Source organism: Etheostoma spectabile, chromosome 6 (assembly GCF_008692095.1).
Source record: "Etheostoma spectabile isolate EspeVRDwgs_2016 chromosome 6, UIUC_Espe_1.0, whole genome shotgun sequence".
NCBI lineage: Eukaryota > Metazoa > Chordata > Actinopteri > Perciformes > Percidae > Etheostoma > Etheostoma spectabile.
Window position 1 is genome coordinate 13,608,182 of NC_045738.1, and position 18,356 is coordinate 13,626,537.

An 18,356-nucleotide genomic window follows, 5' to 3' on the forward strand; every position below is an offset into this window, starting at 1 on the left:
CCAAGGCTGAATTTCTGGAAAGAGACTTCAGATACAGTATTAGGGGACCACTAAGGCCTATATAAAATCATCCAAAAAGCACCATATAATGGGACTTTTAACTTCGTCACGGCAAGTGGATCAAATCTAACCGTAATGTCCGCCAAATTGTCCAGCAGCTTGCAATACTTTGTACCCTGCTCAAAGTGAGATATTTTGGGGTAACTGAACCATCAACTACCGCTGATACAACGGAGGTATGTAGCCGGTGTCACAAAGCTCTGTGGCAGCCTAAACAACTAGCAACTGCCGCTAGGCATCATGGAGCTCGTAGCCAGCCGGCATCACATGACCAGCCGGCGGTCTACTAATTTCGTAAGATATATGTTTTTGTGTGCATATATAGTATTTTCATACAATATCATAAAAACCCATTCATGAGAATGCATTGTGCATATGGGATGTGCTGTTCTGTGCTCGGCCTGACAACGGGTATTTTGAACATTTTTTTAAATGTTTTAATCTTTTGAAGACACAGGGCCTTAACAAAATAAAGCAATACGAAATAGACACCTCAGTTGGCCTTAATTCTACTTGCAATGAAAACCCAAATATGGAATATTTTATTTCCAAACATCAAGCTTTTATGCCTTCAAGCCTATTTTTGATTTGTCGCTATCTTTTCTTCCAGGAGATCATTGCAAGTCCCTCATAGTTTGAAACTTTGACTCTGTATCTTTTTGATGAAACAAATCATCTTTTCTTTTAACAAAGTTGAAGCTTCACCATCAAAAAAAGTGAATCCTATTAAAAAGACTTGAAAAAAGGCACCTAATGTATAACCACAGACTTAGACTTAGAAATTAGTTCCTATTGACCATCGTTAAAAGGAGATGTTCGATCTTTAGCATTATGTTCAGTATAGTGACTAGAGTTCTTTATGTTTCTCATGAAGAGAAAAGCTAAATCAATGGTAAAAATGTTTCACATGATTTATTTCTGAGGCTCAATCGAAGTGCAGCAATTTCCCCAAATAATTATGAACAATCTAACATTTTGGATTGCACATGTTCTCCAGACAATTGTAAAGTAGGTGTATAAGCAAGCAGTGAAAGGTGCTGTGTGGAAACTGATTGTCCTCTTTTCTCCCCTTGAAAAACTAAACAAAATGTGCAGATCAATCCAGTCAACTAAGTACACCTCTTGTCAATGTCTCCAGCTTCACAATGGAGACTTGATGTTTCTTAAGCCATTAGTTATGATGACCAACTTTCCAGACACGGCATTGATCGCTGGCCGGTTGTAAATGCAAAAGCAATCATTTCACAGGGGGAAAAATAGAGCTGACTGTGTTGTTGTATATGGATGTGTGACATGTCTAAAAAGTTTAGGTAGTGCTTAAAAAAAAAAGAAGAAAAAAAGTACTTTAATACTTCTGTGTTTCTTCTCGCTTCAACATGGCCTTGCATAGCTATCATATGAGAACATTTCATAACCTTTACCAAAATACTACCATTTGTTATATTAATACAATATCTACATTAGGCTTGTGACCCTAATGTTTCAGATGTCTGAGTTGTCAGTTTCGACAAAGAGACATTTCTCTTCTTTCAAAATTGTTGGTAACGCTTTACAATAAGGTACACAATAAAAGGGTAGTTACTGTTTTTGAAAGAGTAACAAATGATTAGTTACCCTTTTTCAAAAGGGTAGTTACCCCGTTTCAGAAGGGTAGTTACCCTTTTTCAGAAGGGTAATTACCCTTTTTCAGAAGGGTAATTACCCTTTTTTAAAAGTGTAGTTACCATTTTTCAGAAGAGTAACAAATGATTAGTTACCCTTTTTAAAAAGGGTAGTTACCCCATTTCAGAAGGGTAGTTAACCTTTTTAAAAAGGGTGGTTACCTTTTTTTCAAAACACTTCTGAAAAAGGGTAACTAATCATTTGTTACTCTACCCTCTACTGTAACTACTTTTTTTGTGTACCTTATTGTAAAGCGTTAGCAAAATATTTATTTATCAAAGAGGTTGACTAATTCAATATTTCCAAAAAATGCCAACAATTGAAAAACAGCAAGGGATTTGTGTAGCAAACGTTTTATTATTATATCCTCTTCCATTATGATCCCACAACCTCTCAGATTTATTTTGTGACCCTTTGGAGGGGCCCATACCGATTGGGAACCATTGGACTAACCTACGGAAGTAATCAAAACTAGCTCCATCTCAACCTGCTACAACAGTAAAGTAATATTTAACCATAATTGTATCAGTAATAATTACAATCTAGTATTATGTTACATTATTTTATTAATGCATAATAAAATAAAATCTACAGGGGTGATTCTTTCTATAGAATGAATCATTGTATTGTTGTACTTTACATGCATTTAGCTGATTTCTGTACAACATATGAGTTTGTGTGCAACACAAGATAAATGACTTTGAGTGACACCAGCACTCCTCTGGTCTCCTCTAATAATCCTCCTGGCTCCGCTCGCTCCCACTGCCAAAATGCATTTCTACTAGTTCCTGTAATTGCAGGAGACAAGGTAACATATGGCACTTCTTACAAAAACAGAGTGACAGGGAGACAAACTGATGAAGATTTAATGCCAAACGCTATAAGAAACACAAACAATTCCGATGCTGTGTGCTTCGACAGCTATTCCAAATGTAGAACTCTAACTGAGATACTACATCTTGTGCTTCCAGTTTCCTCTCTTTGTGTCACAGTGGGGACCTCTCCTGCTCCAGGCTTTGACTTCCTCCAGTTATCAGCCCAAGTGATTGAGAGTAGAGACTGCCATCTCTCTATAGAGGGCACCCATAGACCCAGAATATCTTGTTTGCTATAGCTGTGTACATTTTGTATTTGAAAGAGCAGCAAGTCAATGAATCTCGATAATGCGAGAGCCAGGCAACATAACTCACGTTGATAGTCCTTACATTGTGCCAAGAGGCAATAAATCTGCTCTGGGAGACATGAATATGCAGTGGCAGTCAGTCTGGCTTGTTCTTGCTTGCATGCCCCCTGATGCACAGTTTATTCCTCTCCCCCATTCCAAACAGAAAAATAAAACCAATGAGCCGCAGCACTATCTCATCAACAGTGTTCTATTAAGCACAAAGAAATGTAGCAGTGAGGCGCCTGAAAGCTCACCTGGTAGAGGACACACCCATTTACAGAGGTACAGCCCTCAACGCAGCGGCTGCAGGTTAGACTCCGACTTGTGGCCCTTTGCTGCATGTCATTCCCTTACTCCCCTTTAATGTCTAAGCTGTCAATTCATGATAAAGGCCTAAACCTGCCCAAAAAACAGTGGATTTTCAGAATATGCTTAAAAAAAGGCATCATTAATGTAAAAAAGACAATTCCTGGTGTTGGTTTATAGGAAAAAAGTATCCACGATTTTCTCAGGAAATGTCTTTCTACCTATCTTACTAATTATCTCTCTATTGTATCTATCATATCTGCATATTAAAACTGACCTAAAACTTGATTAAGTAATCAGAAAGTATTTTTTTTAAAGAGTTACCAATCCTAGAAGGTGCAGCTTTCATCTTTCCAAAGTTAGTTTCAGCCTTTTGAGGATGCTACAGGTTTCAGTTATCTGCGTTAGGCAAAATGCTTAATAACCTCATTGAACTCTGAAGTATTCAATACTTTTCAGTCGGGCTTTTTGCTCATCCACTGCAGTGGTGAGAGAGACACGAGCAGCTCTCTCTCTCCGTGTGCGTGTGTATGTAACCTGCAGCTTGTATTTGACGGCTCTTCGGAAGGAGTGAAAAATGTACAGCCACTTTAGGCACCGAACAGTTACGGGAGTTTCATTCACTCATTGACACAGACAGACAGTCTAAAATAACAGTGATAAGAAGCCTAATTTGTCAATTGCCCAATCCTCAGCTGACACTTATTTCCCTCATGCAAATAATTTATCACATTCACAATACTGTGGGCAGACGGGGTTTCCTTCTTTCTTGCTTGGGGCAAAGAAAACCAATGCAATTTCCATCTCTGCGAGTAAATAAGAAAACAAAACATCTCCATCTCTAACATTTCGTAAACCCCCAATCGTTTGTTTCAAATGTAAATAAATTTATGGGTAGCATACTGCAAGTATATACAGCAACTGGAAAAGACGAGAACCGGGTCATTATTCGGATCCCTCTCACCTCCATAAAATACTTCTTGGACATAGTTGACAAGGATGCGTAACGACGCGTGCCTCTAGTGGCACCGTGGAAGGATGGTCGTCAGACGCACGCAGATGCACGGCTTTCTGCACTTGCTTCCCATCCAGCTCAAACTAGAAGATTTTTTTTAATACGAACACTTTGTAACAAGGAGCCTTTTTGAACAGATTTGGACGTTCTTCAATAATCAACCTTGTGCCATCACCGTGCGCAACTGGAGAGGAGCGGAGCGGAGCGGAGCGGAGCGGCTGCACCTTCACAAAGTACCTCTGTGTTTATTAACAGTTTCCATGACTGGAATGGGAGACTGTGATTAAACTGCAATACGCATTTTTTGAATGTGCGTTCATATCCCTCAGCAGTCAGCACTCATCGTGTGACGCTTTCTTTGTTTCTCTTTCGGGTGACCGAATCGTTCGAGGCGACCCAAAGTTCCGCAGGCGCAGTTCTTCTCCTCCACAGGGGTGCGGGAGTCCGGCTCGGCTGTTGCCGTGGTACTTGCCAGCAGACAGATAGCATCAGCAGTAAGAGGGGATACAGAGACTCCTGCAGGCTAATTGTAGCAGCCTGCGGTCGCAGGTGTATTACTGATCCGCCTGCAAGGGACTGGGGGCTTCATTCTGATCGAGCCGCTCTCAGACTTGTAAGTAACAGGAAAAAAAGGAGAAAAAAAAAACTGACAGAATGTTGCACCAAGTACAATGACCGCAAATTTGTCGCAGACACCAAAATCCATATGTGCTCCCCCGAATTCACTTTTGATGAGCAATTCTGAGTCGTCTTTGGAATTTTAAAAAGTGGATCACGCGACTTTACAACCATGCGAAATACTTGTCTGTCTCCCCGGAGTGCGATTTGGGAATACTGGACATCGCTGATTGCATGTCTCTTGTGGATTCACTACTCTAACGGGATGCCTCATGTTATTCGAATAGGTAAGTTGTCCACATTTACACACACACACACACACACACACACACACACACACGTTTGTATTATAACCTTGGAAGTTGGTCCCTATTCCACTTGTTTCAGTGCGGGTCCACATTCGTGCGTTCACAGCGGCGGAGGGTAGGTTTTGGAGTAAATGAGCAGTCACTTGCATTTACCGTTCGCCTTATTCTATAGTGTAAATTCGAATTTCACTTTGACGTGGAGCAGCCAGTAAGCAACAAGAGAGCAGCACATTATTGCAGGTGATTGTCTGTAAAATTGCGGATGCCTTCTCTACTCAGAGACCACCGGATAAAATACTGTGGGTTAGTGTGACCTCTATGCACTCTGCTTTGTCTGTTCAATTTTCTGCAGCCAGCATGTTGAGTCACCAGCTAAATTCAGGCTCATTGCCATGCCTTCTGGAAAGAAGTTTTAGATTTTAAGGACAGTTTGTTAAATTAAAAGCTAAACTATCACATTAAGAAATTGGCTACAACATGACAAAGTTTCAAAACAATGTTACAATGTATTTAGCAGAGATAAAGTTTGATTTGATCTCAGGCTATCTATTAACTTATAATTGCAAACAAAAGGTGCACACACAGTATACATAAACATTCAAAGTTGCATTGCACCGTTAAATCCTGAGTCCTCCCTCCTGATCTCTAACACATGTGAGACACACAAAGACAAAGCAGAGTCTGTGCTGACTTTGTCTTTTTCCAATCACTCACTGAGGAACAATGTGAGAATTGTCATCAGAGGCTGGTGATGCGATGAAACATTTTGTGCCGCCAAGAGACAGGAGCAGAATGAAGATCAATATGCTTTTTGTCACAAGGCAAATCGTTTTTGACATTTGGCTATGTGCCATGCAGGACAATTACTCAAAATGGCATTGGCCCACATTAACATACCACTACAACAGCCGGGGTACAAGCAGGGAGTGAAAGCTTCTTAATGGCATGGAGCTTTTTGTCTTTGAGGTGTAAATGATGGGGAAAAGAATTGCATATTCTATATTACAGTACGCTACAGAATTAAATAGCTTTTTCAAACCAGGTATCTCTTGTGTGACATATCTACAAATCACCAACATCCCACTCTGATTTTGTAATGCAATTCCTGTCAAGCTCAGTGGGTGGTCATTGAGCTAAATTCATTCAAATTCAAGTTATTAGACTTTAACAGGATGAAGTATGGCAACATTTCACAGTTCTATACACTTGAGTGAATGCTGTCAAACATAGTGTCTGGTTAATAAAAATTCTAAAAGAGATTTTCTGACATTGCTCTGTGTGGACTTCGGTGATGTCTTAGAAACGGCATAAATCCTTAAAGCTCTCTTTCTACTCATCTGAACTGAAATCGTTTGGTCAAAGGGACATTTTTCTCCTGTTTTTTTAACTGTGGCAGCAACTCAAATGAAGACCTAAAATAGACTTGACAGGCTTTGTTTTTAAAAATGTCAAAGTGCTGAGACAAATTTACCTTGAAATGTGCTACAGTCGCACTATTGCTTTTTATAGAATCTATCATTGCTCGCGGTGCAGGAGCAGTTTGTTTTATGTGTGTTCCTAAGATCGTATTTTGACAAGCTGAGAAGAGGGACATGCCAGAGAAGGTTGCTGAATTTGCCTCAATGGCAAAGAAGAAAAAAAAAATCAAATTAAAAAGGCCTAAGTCTTCATATGATCGTATAAGCGTTTGTGTACGGCCATCTACGGCCATCTACTTAAAATAAATAGGCCTGTGTGAAAATAATGTAGAACTAAAAAAATTGTTACGATATGTTCTCTGGCAAATAAATAAAAAATTATGAAATAAAAAAATAAAAAAAAATCATTTGCCGTCTAATGGCATTTACACAATGTATTTCATTGGTTTTAAGAGTTAATAAGTTTGAACCAAATTTGCAATATGTGTATTATTGCAGCCATGTGGTAGCATTTTCTGTAAGACAACAGTAGTATTCACAGTCTGTTGATTCATTTAGGGAGTGTGTGTGTAGTGGACTCTTTGGTCCCCCCACCTCTTTTTTTTTTGTAATTTGGTACTTGGTGTGCAAGTGTGTGTCCTCTGTGTCTATGCCACGCTGCTAAAACCTACAGAGACACAAACTAACCAGTGAAAATCATTGTAGTGGGCGGTGGTATTTGAGCACAGCGCTCTCTGTCTGTGCCGTTTCTGCTCTTGGTTTCGGTGGCCTGTGCAGTTCTCCAAGTACACCATCTGGGTAATGGTGGGCATCCAAGGTAGAGTTGTTGCCATTGATTTTAGTGCTTTTACAGTGCACTGCTCTAAGTTGAGGCCAGATGGTCGCTCCGTCTCATTCTCCAGCTTCTATTTGCTGAAGAGAATAAAAGACTGCTCCTCCTGTATTTGTCCAATTACATGCTGTGCTTCTCTTAGTCTCCCTCCGCCTGCCTTTTGTCATTTCTTTCCCTCCTGACATGTTTTGCAACCTCTCATCTCAGAACCATTTCAGTAGATAATGCTATGTTGGTATCATAAAGACAAAAGTGCTGAGCATGTGCCTGAAGATATTTCATATGTTTGCCAACATGAAAATAAGTCCCAGTACACTAATTTCTTTGAATATGATAGTTGCTTTTTATGCTTTGTTGGATGTTTCTTGTGCTTTGTTTTGTAACCCGAGTGAGCAGCATTCTAGCTGCACAATTCATTAATTTCTATACATGCATTGCTTTCTTCTCCATTAGATAGCGACTGCCCAATTTCGAATATGAAAATGCATTCATAGCATACATGTACTGTATATGCTATATTTATTGTTAAAGCGTACAGTTATGACAGATTATTATACATTATCTTTCATCTGTGGATTGAAGAATCTAATTCATCATTTGTTGTCTCTTTTCTCTCTCAGTAAGGTTATTCATTGCCTGACAGGGATTTATTGTAAAATCAATCACTTTATCCACCTAATACTTAAAGCACTTAATCAGTGCCAGTTAATCAATCTCCCTCGTGATTTCTTGTTGATTTCATTTCCTTAGCTCCTCACTCTGCCACCACAACACCTGGTCAGATGCACTTTTTGTATTTTAGCTTCCCTAAATGCTATGGGCAGCCATAACTGCAGATTTAAGTATTGTGTGTGAAACAGCCTGACCATTTAAATGTAAGATGACAAATGTGCAGCACTTAAAGCTGTATGCTGTGTGACCACTCATAAGCTTCAGTGGGATAAATTGGGTTTGTGGTCACTACTTTGGTTGAAGTCTGCAAACACAGAGCCACTTCAGAGGCTTGTCCTTATCCCCGCACCAGCAGCAGAGAGAGACCGGGACGTTTTCACGCGATTAACTCTTCAAGCGAGTTAGAGAGTGCACTCTCCACTTGCATGCTCCCCGAGATCTTCCTCGCCGGGGTTTGTGCAAATGTCTCATCTGAAATGACTCAGACATATTTCAAGAGACCGCGAAAAGCTGTAATGGTACTTTGCAATTCTACTTTTAACAAAGTCAAACCCAAAGGGCTGCTTGTATTGAGAATTGAGGATGGTACGGTTGGGAAAGAGAGGGAGGAGGAGGACATGAAGAAAAAAAAGTGTTTGGTGATGAAAAGAACAATGAGGAGATGTTGCATCAAAGTTGTATCAGATTAAGATGGCCATCAATTGCTGAGTTGAAATGAATATTTTATTTTCATCCAAATTTAATCTCTCCCTAGACAGAGCGAGGAAGCAGGGAGAAGCCTGCTGGTGGATGCTTGGGGATGGGGAGTTGTCGTGTTGAATATGAACAAAGGCTCGTAGAGGTCACAGAAGAATTGGATACAGGCGGAAACTTCTTCGATGTGTAATTCTATTACCTGAGATTGAAGGAAGAAGAATAGAATGGCTATTTCACCTCCTCTTACACACTCCCCTTCATCCACTTGTATAAACATGGATGGATAAATGAACCCCAAAAGAAAATGCAGGAGCCTTTTTCCTGCCTCTCCCAGTCTCGGGTATCTGTATCTCACCTTTCACACACCCACACAAACACACACACACAATATAAAGCCATATTCCATCCACAGTATTTTCCAAAACATATGTCTGGTCTCACTGGGCCACTTGTACTCAATCCAATTCCATTCTCTCTGTCAGCAAACTTGCGGCTCGTCATTAGCTTCAATCTCGCTGATGAGAAACGGCAGATGTTCGTTTTGTTGAGCAGAGGGCCCGTCTCTGAATGCACTGTCTTCTGTATTTGCCTGTGATCCAGTTTAGACGCATTAGAAAATAACATTCTACTTCCACAAATAAATATGTGCTCCAGGCGTGCTATAGTCTGTCTTTTCTGAAGCTCAGTCTGTTGTCTAATGTCAGTAAAGCCAGTCAATGTGTATTAAACACACGGTGTGAGTCCAAGTGGCCAAGTGTAAAAAATGAAATGCATTTATGTCTCAGACAAGGTGCAATGAATGTGTAATGCTCGGAAAATGTGCTTGTAAGGTGTCTGATCACTAACACTAACAAGACTTAACTGCGTCATGGAAGTGCAGGTACTTAGCTCCTTGTTCAGTCACACATAATAATGATCATCCAATAATCCGAGCCACTAGGGGCTAATAGAGCGGATCTACCAACCAGTAAGATAATCCTGTAACACAGCAGGGCCCCATCTATCCCCAGCTAGCTTAGCCTAGCTGCTGCTAACACACCAGATGGTGTTTTCATATCATACAACAAAGTCGGTGCTCTGCAGTGAAAGGTCTGCTGCAAGCATATGCTTCTGATGCTTATTGAAAAAAAATATGGTACTGTTGTTCTTCATGGCTTTAGATTTCACCTTTTTCATTCAAAAAAATTACGATATCACTTTGCTATCAGATAGTAAATATGATTTTGTAGGCAATATACCATTCGTTGTCATTTGTAACTATTTGGGGGTGGAGCTGAAAGGGTCAGTTTACCCCCCCAAAAAATTGCTATTTACCCTTAGCGCTATAAAGCCATGCAGATAGTTTTGGTTTTGTGTGCTTCGGCGTGAGATTCCTCAGAATGGAATTTTGTTTGTGGGGCTTACAGCACTGGGAATTACATAAAAAAAAAAAAAACTACTTACTATCTCTATATAATCCACATAACACATTTCCAACAGTTTTCATAAGGACTATTTATTTGGTAGAAAGGAGTTCCAAAGAAATCTGTTGACAGTGATTATCCAGAGTAACCGTGGCAAAGCTGTTGAATTTCTTAAAATGTAGTAAGAACTAATTTTTTCAGAAATCTCACAGACATAATAGTTATACAGAACTTTTTTAAAACAGTAGTGCTTCACAACAATGAGAAAATGACGATTTACAAAAAAAATATGGACATGAAAGCCATACAGAAAAAATTAAATAGCAAAGGGGAGGAAAGTAAAATTAAAAATACGTGAAACAGAACTTAATCAAGAGTCAAGAACTAAACAACAACAGTAAGGAATATCCATCTTAAAAGCCACAATGGTGTCTACATGTGTTACAGGATATCCTAAAAAATAATTGGGTGAAGCAGCCCTTTAAACATCGTCACACAATTTGATGTGGATACGTCAACAGCCTGATTGATGAGGTCCACAATCAGCCTGAGTCCCCCTGCAGGCCCCTCAGGGACTCAATGTCATTATAGCAGGACATGTGCTTTTTGGATTTGACAATGTTTTGAAAATTCATGGCATGTCAATGGTGGCTATTTCCTTGCAAATGTTTCTGTACCAAGGCAATGAATTAAATTTCATGCTCTAGCCATTTGTCTTTATTATGTGCCCTTGTCCTTTCTATTTGACTCTGCCATCTCAGCCCTCCTCAGGGCTCTGCTGGAAAATGCGAATAACTTCAAAACAGTTTGAACAAAGCTTGATCACGGGGCATTTCGCTCTCAGGGTCATGCTAGCAATATAACGTAGTTAATAAGAATGATCTCGTTGGAGGTAATTTGGTCATTATTTATTTTACATTTTAGCATGGGGAGCAATTTGTCTTCCCATTTCCAGACACACTGCATGTGGGCAAAACCGCGCACACAGCAGCATGGGCGCACAAAGTACTGCAGCAGAAGAGACTGAGGGGGAAGGAAGAGCGAGGGTGGTTACATAGATGAAGCTAGGGGACTCTTATTTAGCTTGTTAATTAGCTTGAACCTTTTGATCCCAATTTAAAACCCACCACGTTGCAATGCTGGCACCTTTTGTGTGCTGCCCCAAGCCAGATAAAGCTAAGCGTTATTCCTGTGCATTTCAAACACCATGGCATTCACTGGAGCAGTATTGGCTTTGCTCCCCCCCCCCCCCCCCCCCCCCCCCCCCGCGCATTAGTGGCGTCCTTATCTATTCCCAGACGCTCTGTGTAAACTTGGTCACCTCCGACACCTCAGTCACATACTGTTACGCACCTGCATTACAATAACAAGACCTTTTTTTCTCAGTGCTTTAAAGCTATCAGGAATTGACAGCGGAGGTATCAGCCGCAATGCACAGGTTTAAATCCTATTTAACTTGGGCTAAGGACAATGAATGGAGGATGACACTGTTTCATTCTGCCCTTTTAATCAAGCTCTCATTGTTATAAATGTCAGGTCTCGGTTGTGTGATTCCCTCAAATTGCTGTTCCATGACTGTTGGGAGATGTGTGCATGAGTGTGTGTGTGTGTAGGAAAGAGAAAGAGTGTGAGTATGTGCATGACAAGGGGATGTATAAGGGGAGCTGGCATTGAATCCCTGGAGCGTAGGGGTAGAGCAGGACTTACTAATCAACTGTGAGAGAGTTGGCTTGAGCAGACTCACCCTCTATTTTCCCCTCAGAGAGAGGGAGAGAAGGAACAGATAAGACAAACCTCTTCAGGCTAAAATCACTACAAATAGTATGGCTATCACCAAAATATCAGAGGGGAAACAGATATTCTTTCCTCAACATTCTACCTCTCACACACACACACACACACACACACACACACACACACACATATATATATATACACACGTAGTATAGATATACACCTCATCCATACATACATATATATATACATACATACATACATATATATACATACATACATACATACATACATACATACATATATATACATATATATACATATATATATACATACATACATACAGTACATATATACATATACACACACACAGTATATATATATATTTTTACATATATATTTTCCCCTACTGTCTCTTTTTGTCCTGGCATTAACAAATGCAGGGACGACTGCAGAAAGTGCATAAGACTCTGGTGTTACCTCTCTAGCCCCTGTTCTCATCCCTCCCCTGATGGATAGCCAGGAGGTTGAAAGCCAATGTCAATTTAGTTAACACAGCCAATACCCAGAAGATTTTACTCAGCACTCGCACAGTGTGTGCAGGCAAGACAATCTGGGTTGATCTCTCCTGTCTCAGTGGATGTTTTACCGGCTGCCGATCTACTGTCCAGGTTGCCCCCGAAGAGCAGTGTGGTTAACCGCAAAATGTTCCCCTGTGACTCATCTGAAGACAGCTTGTCTGCATGTGACCAGCCTCAGATATATGGAACAAGACAGAGATTATCATTGACAGGGAAGTGGAGAAGAGGGGAAATTGTGGGTGGTTTGAGGCTGGCAGTACATTTTAGTAAAGCTATTAGGAATGCTTGTATGAATTAGGGCATTTAATGTAAAGCCAGCAAAGGTACAACCTTAACTGTCCTGCATGGTTTTCACTTTTTCAGATGAGGTTTGAGAATTAGAGATAGCTGTCATAGTAACCAAAGCTCACTTACGGTAGTTGGCGAGGTAGAACATGATTGGTGGAGATTAAAGCGTGTGATTACTCTATCATCTAAGCAGCAGGTTGTTGTTTTTTGGCCAAATCAATTCTCTATCATGGCAAGTTAATGAAAAATTAGGCTGTTTCTTCACCTCCAGTGTTTTTTTTTTTCTTCCTTCTTTCAGTTTTTTCATAGCCACTGCACACACCTTTAACTTAGGTAAATTGTAAATAATTTTTCTTCTCATAATTTGGAAATGTTATCATTTGTATGTCTTTCAACATATATTAGAGTGTATCTTTCTTATTTACTCAATGGGTTTATACAGTAAATTGTGTTTTTTTGCACTGACATTGGTTTTCAAAAATAAAAAAATAAAACCTGCCCCTCTCCATTTTTCTTTGTTGTCCTTCATATTCGTAGCTGTTAACTGATCTAAAATCCTAGGACAAAAAGAAAATGTACCTTCATATAATCCCCCTTCTTAACACTTCAACCCCAGTGTTGTGTTTTTACTCATCCAGAGTAATATAGGGGAATTAAGTCCATGGAAGCTGGCTAATTTCTGAATAGAACCAGGCAAACTATGAGCCATGCTCCAAATTGCTTTTCACCAAGAGTGAAGATAATACCATGAAATTTGCCTGCGCCAAAATAGTCTGCAATCAACAAGCATTATCTGGTTTGATGAAAAGGATCAATTGAAGCAATGCTGCAATAATCAAAAGCAAATTTAATGAGACATCTGCAGTGTATAAGGCTAATTATTTTCATTAGTAAAGCAAACAATGCACTTCGCTTATTGCCTTCCATTCTAGTCAGAAATGCCATAAAACTGCACTCTTTAAAAACACATTTACAATATCTATCTAGAGTATTTTTGACATGCAGAATATTTAACATCTCCATCAGTGTATCAAATCTATTAAGATAATTTAGAGTGCAACATATTTTAGAATCTATAACTTAGAATCCATACATCTATAACTATCATGAAGCCATTATACGTCTGACTTACATTTCTACAGTACGTACCTGTATATAATGCTAACTTTAATTCCAATCAAATTTAATCAATCAAATCTCCTTTTGGTTTCATTAAAACAACCAGATTGCTGTTCACGCTCTTATTCTCTACAACTTGCCTATTTAAGTGTTTTTTTCTGTTGACACACAGGGGCTTGTGTTAGCCTGATTGATATTTGAAGAAATGAATAACCATCAGAACATTGACCACATTTAAAATGATTGGCATCACAGAATTAATGCTCGATTAATGTCTTGCTCAGCCTCCCTCTGCACTGTTCACATATGGATCGGCTGTCTGCCAGAGGGGTAATTAATTAATACTATAATTAATTAATTAATTCAAATGTAGTTAGGACCATTCCTATTGTAGAACTGTAGTACTGGAGAACACACGCTACAATACAAAGCATAAGTGAACAATTTCTTAGTGAAACAATTTATAATAAAACAGTCTGATAACACTGATAACATACAAAAATATTGTTGCTTTTACTTCCACAAACAAAAGAAAAAAAAGGAAACCAACAATCAGAAAACAACAACAATACTAATATTATAATTAATATCATCATACATTGAATACTTATTTGGCTGCCGGTGAATATATAACCATATATTATATTGTATATTTATACATAAAAACACCAACTAATCAAAAAAATCTAACGCTGAAACAATTCGTTGATTAATCAATTAGAAAATTATATGGCAACATACATTGGATTAAAAGTGTAGGCGTATATCATTTTTTCAAGCAAAAATACCAAATGTCCCCTTGTTCCAACTTCTGAATTGTGAGAATTTGCTGTTTTCCTTTGTCTTGTTTTACGTTCGAAAATTGTAACACTTTATAGACCAGAGGTTTTGTTATCAACATGTTATTCAATGATAAAGCTACAGTATTTATTATCTTGCAGCCTTAATGCATAATTAAAATAGAGTCAGTTTTATACAGACTCCAGCACAGAGATTTGGAAATGTCTTAATAGAAAGTACTGTTTTGTAAGAATTCAACATTCTCATTTGTGGAATCTCTTGTAACCAGCATTGTGGAAAATCTGAGTTTTAACCAGACAAGAAGAAGAGATCACTTTCAAAAAGGTAGAAACAAGATCCTGTCCCCTCTATCAGGGCCTTTAGGAGGCCATGGGACAATCAACAGGATTTGTGAGATGGATTTCTAGTCTGGAATGATTGCTGCCCCTAGCCCAGACAGTAGATACTTAACATTCTGTGTCAATATTCTGCCTAAGCATTGGAGGACAGTATGAGATGACAGTATGGGTCTGGTGTGTGCAACAATGTACTTTTCTGAGTAGAGCCTATTAGTGTAGGGAGCCTCTCCAGCCACTGTCAAACTTAAAACAGGACAGGATGAGGTATTACCTCCAATTACGTGCTGTGATGCATCTGTGAAGCCTGAGCACTATGAAGCTGCCAGGCTGTCAGACTTTTGTCTGTTCATTAATTCATTTTTGTTCCACATTATAGGTATCATGGTGATAGAAACGGAGCCCACTCTTCCCTGTTTCTTGTCTCCTTCTTCTATTATCCATCTTCCTTTCTTTGAAAAAAAGAAGTAACCATTTATTTGAAGCCATGTTATTTTAAGAGGGTAAAAGATAAGCTTTTGTTTGGGTTTCATTCACTTGCTCTTCCTCTTTTCTTACAAAACAGAAGATGTGACTCTGCTAACACATGCTCATTGTGTTAATCCCTTACCAGGATAAAATGAGAACTCTGTTCGCTCACCTTTCTTGACCCATAGCCTTTCTGTCTCCTAAACGCACTATATTACAAGACTTACATTTCAATTTGCAAGCCCAATCACAGGGATCTTATGAGCTGCTGGTTGTGAAGCAAATGAGCCTCATTCAATCTGTTCCCCTCATGTTTCCAATATGATTATTTAAAAATATGAAATGGCTTGAAGAAACCGCTTGCAGGACCAAAAGTTTTCTTTCGTCTCGTTTTTTGACACTTCATTTGATTGCACCCACCAGCCACCTTTGCCTCCATACAGTGCTTCCCTGGTCATCTGTGCACCTTGATTTGAGAGTCGAAGGTGGGGGGTGGGAATAACAGCACATGGAAATGGGCTGGTGATTGCTTTCTTCCCCGTGTGGTGATGGAGTTCTTGAGTGATCGTGCCCCTCAAGCCCCTCCTTGTTGGTTGATTAGCTGTGGAGCCCTGGAGCTCCAGAGTGACACTGGCTCATCAGACCCTGCTGTCAGAGACCCCCTTGATTGCACAGTGCTTCATAATTGTTCCCCATTCTGCCGCAGTGTCCGGTGTGCTGCCATCTCATCTTTGTGTCAAAGAATGCACAACTTAATGCTTGACTTTTGCTATTGCTTTTCAGAATGTACCCCCTTTAAATATTTCTCCATTAAAAAGGGTGTGTCATAGAAACGTCATCCATCGTGCAGATTACCAACCCGTGACAACACAGTAAAGCTCTTTCAGACATTCAATGCATAGTATTCATTCAGCTACCCTTAAAACATGGCATCTCTTAGATTTAAAAATAATCTCGAGGCATTTGCCTGAGTGTAGAAGCTGGAGTAGTTTGTTCAAGTCCTGCAGAATGGGAAGTGTGGATCCCTGTTATTCTTGGCCAAACGAACTACTCTCTGGAAGGCTCTATGGTCCTGACCAGAGCATACTCGTTGGTAACGCCCTCTGTTAGGATGCTTTACTCAGAACCACAGTTTAAGGTCTTTGGGACCGTTAGAGAAACTCTTAAATTTCTTAAGCTGTCTGAAGTGATAAAGGCGTTGCCAAATTCTCAGTTTGTGTGGGCCTTGTCAGATTCTTGATGATTTGGGCCCCAAGGTATCTGAGGGTGCTCACCCTCTCCACAAGTGTACCCTTGATTCTAAGGGACGTAAAGTCCCTTTGCTGCTTTCTTCAACAATCCACAACCAGCTCCTTAATTTTGGTGACCTTTCAGTAAGATGTTGGCCTTCCTCCATATAGTGACAGATCTGCCACCTCTTCCACGTAGGCCTTCTCTTTATCGTTGGTGACCCAGCCTGTCAATACTGAATCATCAGCAAACATGACGATGGAGTTGTAGCTGTTCCTGATCACACAGCTGTGCATGTAGAGGGAGTGCAGTAGTAGGTACACAACCTTATGGGATACAGATGTTAAGGATGAGGGGTTTGGAAGTGTGACTGCCCACCCTGACCAGTTATCAGGAATTCCAGGCATACAGCGAGGTGTTTGGTCCACAGTCCATCAATGTCTTGTTACATATGAGTTTTAGCATATTTTAGGTGTCTTCTGATGCAGAAGCCTGGGATGGAAAGACAAATGTGTCTTGTCTCAGTGTAATGGTCCTTTCTTTCTGCCTCTAGTGAAAGGCCCAGCAGGTCTGACATGTCCAGACATAACTGTAGGGCTTTACCACTCACCAGATAGTCAAGATGACCTGCAGTCACTTAGCTCAAACGAGACACCTGAAATGACATCTCTCTCTCGTTTTTTGCTCCTAGAAGCTATTCTCCCATGTTCAAGGCATCCAAAGATCCTACGGAGTAAAACTTCAAATTTTAAAAAAAGAGCATCAGGTTTTCTAGAATGACTTGCCAGCTGCCTGTGATGTGTGCAATTGCATTTAACTGCATGCCAGCTTTAATCTTATTTTCTTCTAAAGAAGTAGTGACTGCAGCCACAGGCTTTATTGTGTCCAGACTTTTTACTCACCAAATGCCCAATTATGCTTTTTCCTGTTGTCAAGCTTTGGCTAAAATCACTTGCTAGCATTGTTGATGCATTTTCATTCTTTTATTTCTCACTGTATTCTTATTTCCATCATGACAAAAATAAAAGGATGGTCTTTGATGACTCACTTTTGCACTGGCTTTTCCTTGCTCCTTTGGCTTTGTGTAATTTCTACAGTATCTACAATGGCACATTAGCTTTACCCACCCATTACAGTTTCAGTAATTTTACTTGCTACATGTTTACTAGACTTCAAGCATAAAACATGACTTATTCCTTGGTGTTTTTTTGATGGAGATTTTAGTGTCACAGCTCTCGAATGAAATAGGAGTCAGTGTCAGCCTTGTACAGGGTGATAGAATATACAGTGCTTGAGGAGAATTGTATTGAAAAGTAAATCCACTATCATGTTCTGCACAAGCCTTTACATAAGAAGTGGAGGGCTGTGGCAGATGAGTGGCTTGTAACATTACACATTTGTTCAGTCAAGAAATGAGTCAAGGTGTTTACACTGCGTCAAAAGGGAATGTATTGGCTTTGTTAAGGGTCCCTGAAGAGGGCTGCAACCAGGTTGAAAATGACATGTTGGTTTATATCAGCTCTCCTTGGGTGTCTGTGGTTGTATCAGTCTGAGTGTGCAACAGAAACATAATGAAGATACATGTTATCCATCCTGTTATCGTACTCTGGAAACTGTTTTTAACTCCCTATTAACTGTAGCCCTT

At 39.7% G+C, this 18,356-nt stretch overlaps 1 protein-coding gene across 1 annotated transcript in view; it reads left to right on the forward strand.

Annotated features, from left to right (window-relative positions):
- The first annotated feature begins 4,195 nt into the window (after positions 1-4,195).
- grik3 (glutamate ionotropic receptor kainate type subunit 3) overlaps positions 4,196-18,356 on the forward strand; it is a 104,197-nt gene continuing 90,036 nt past the window's right edge. The window contains exon 1 of the mRNA XM_032517423.1: positions 4,196-5,113. Within this exon, the coding sequence (XP_032373314.1) occupies positions 4,999-5,113 (115 nt within the window). The 5' untranslated portion in view covers positions 4,196-4,998. The remainder of the gene's footprint in view (positions 5,114-18,356) is intronic.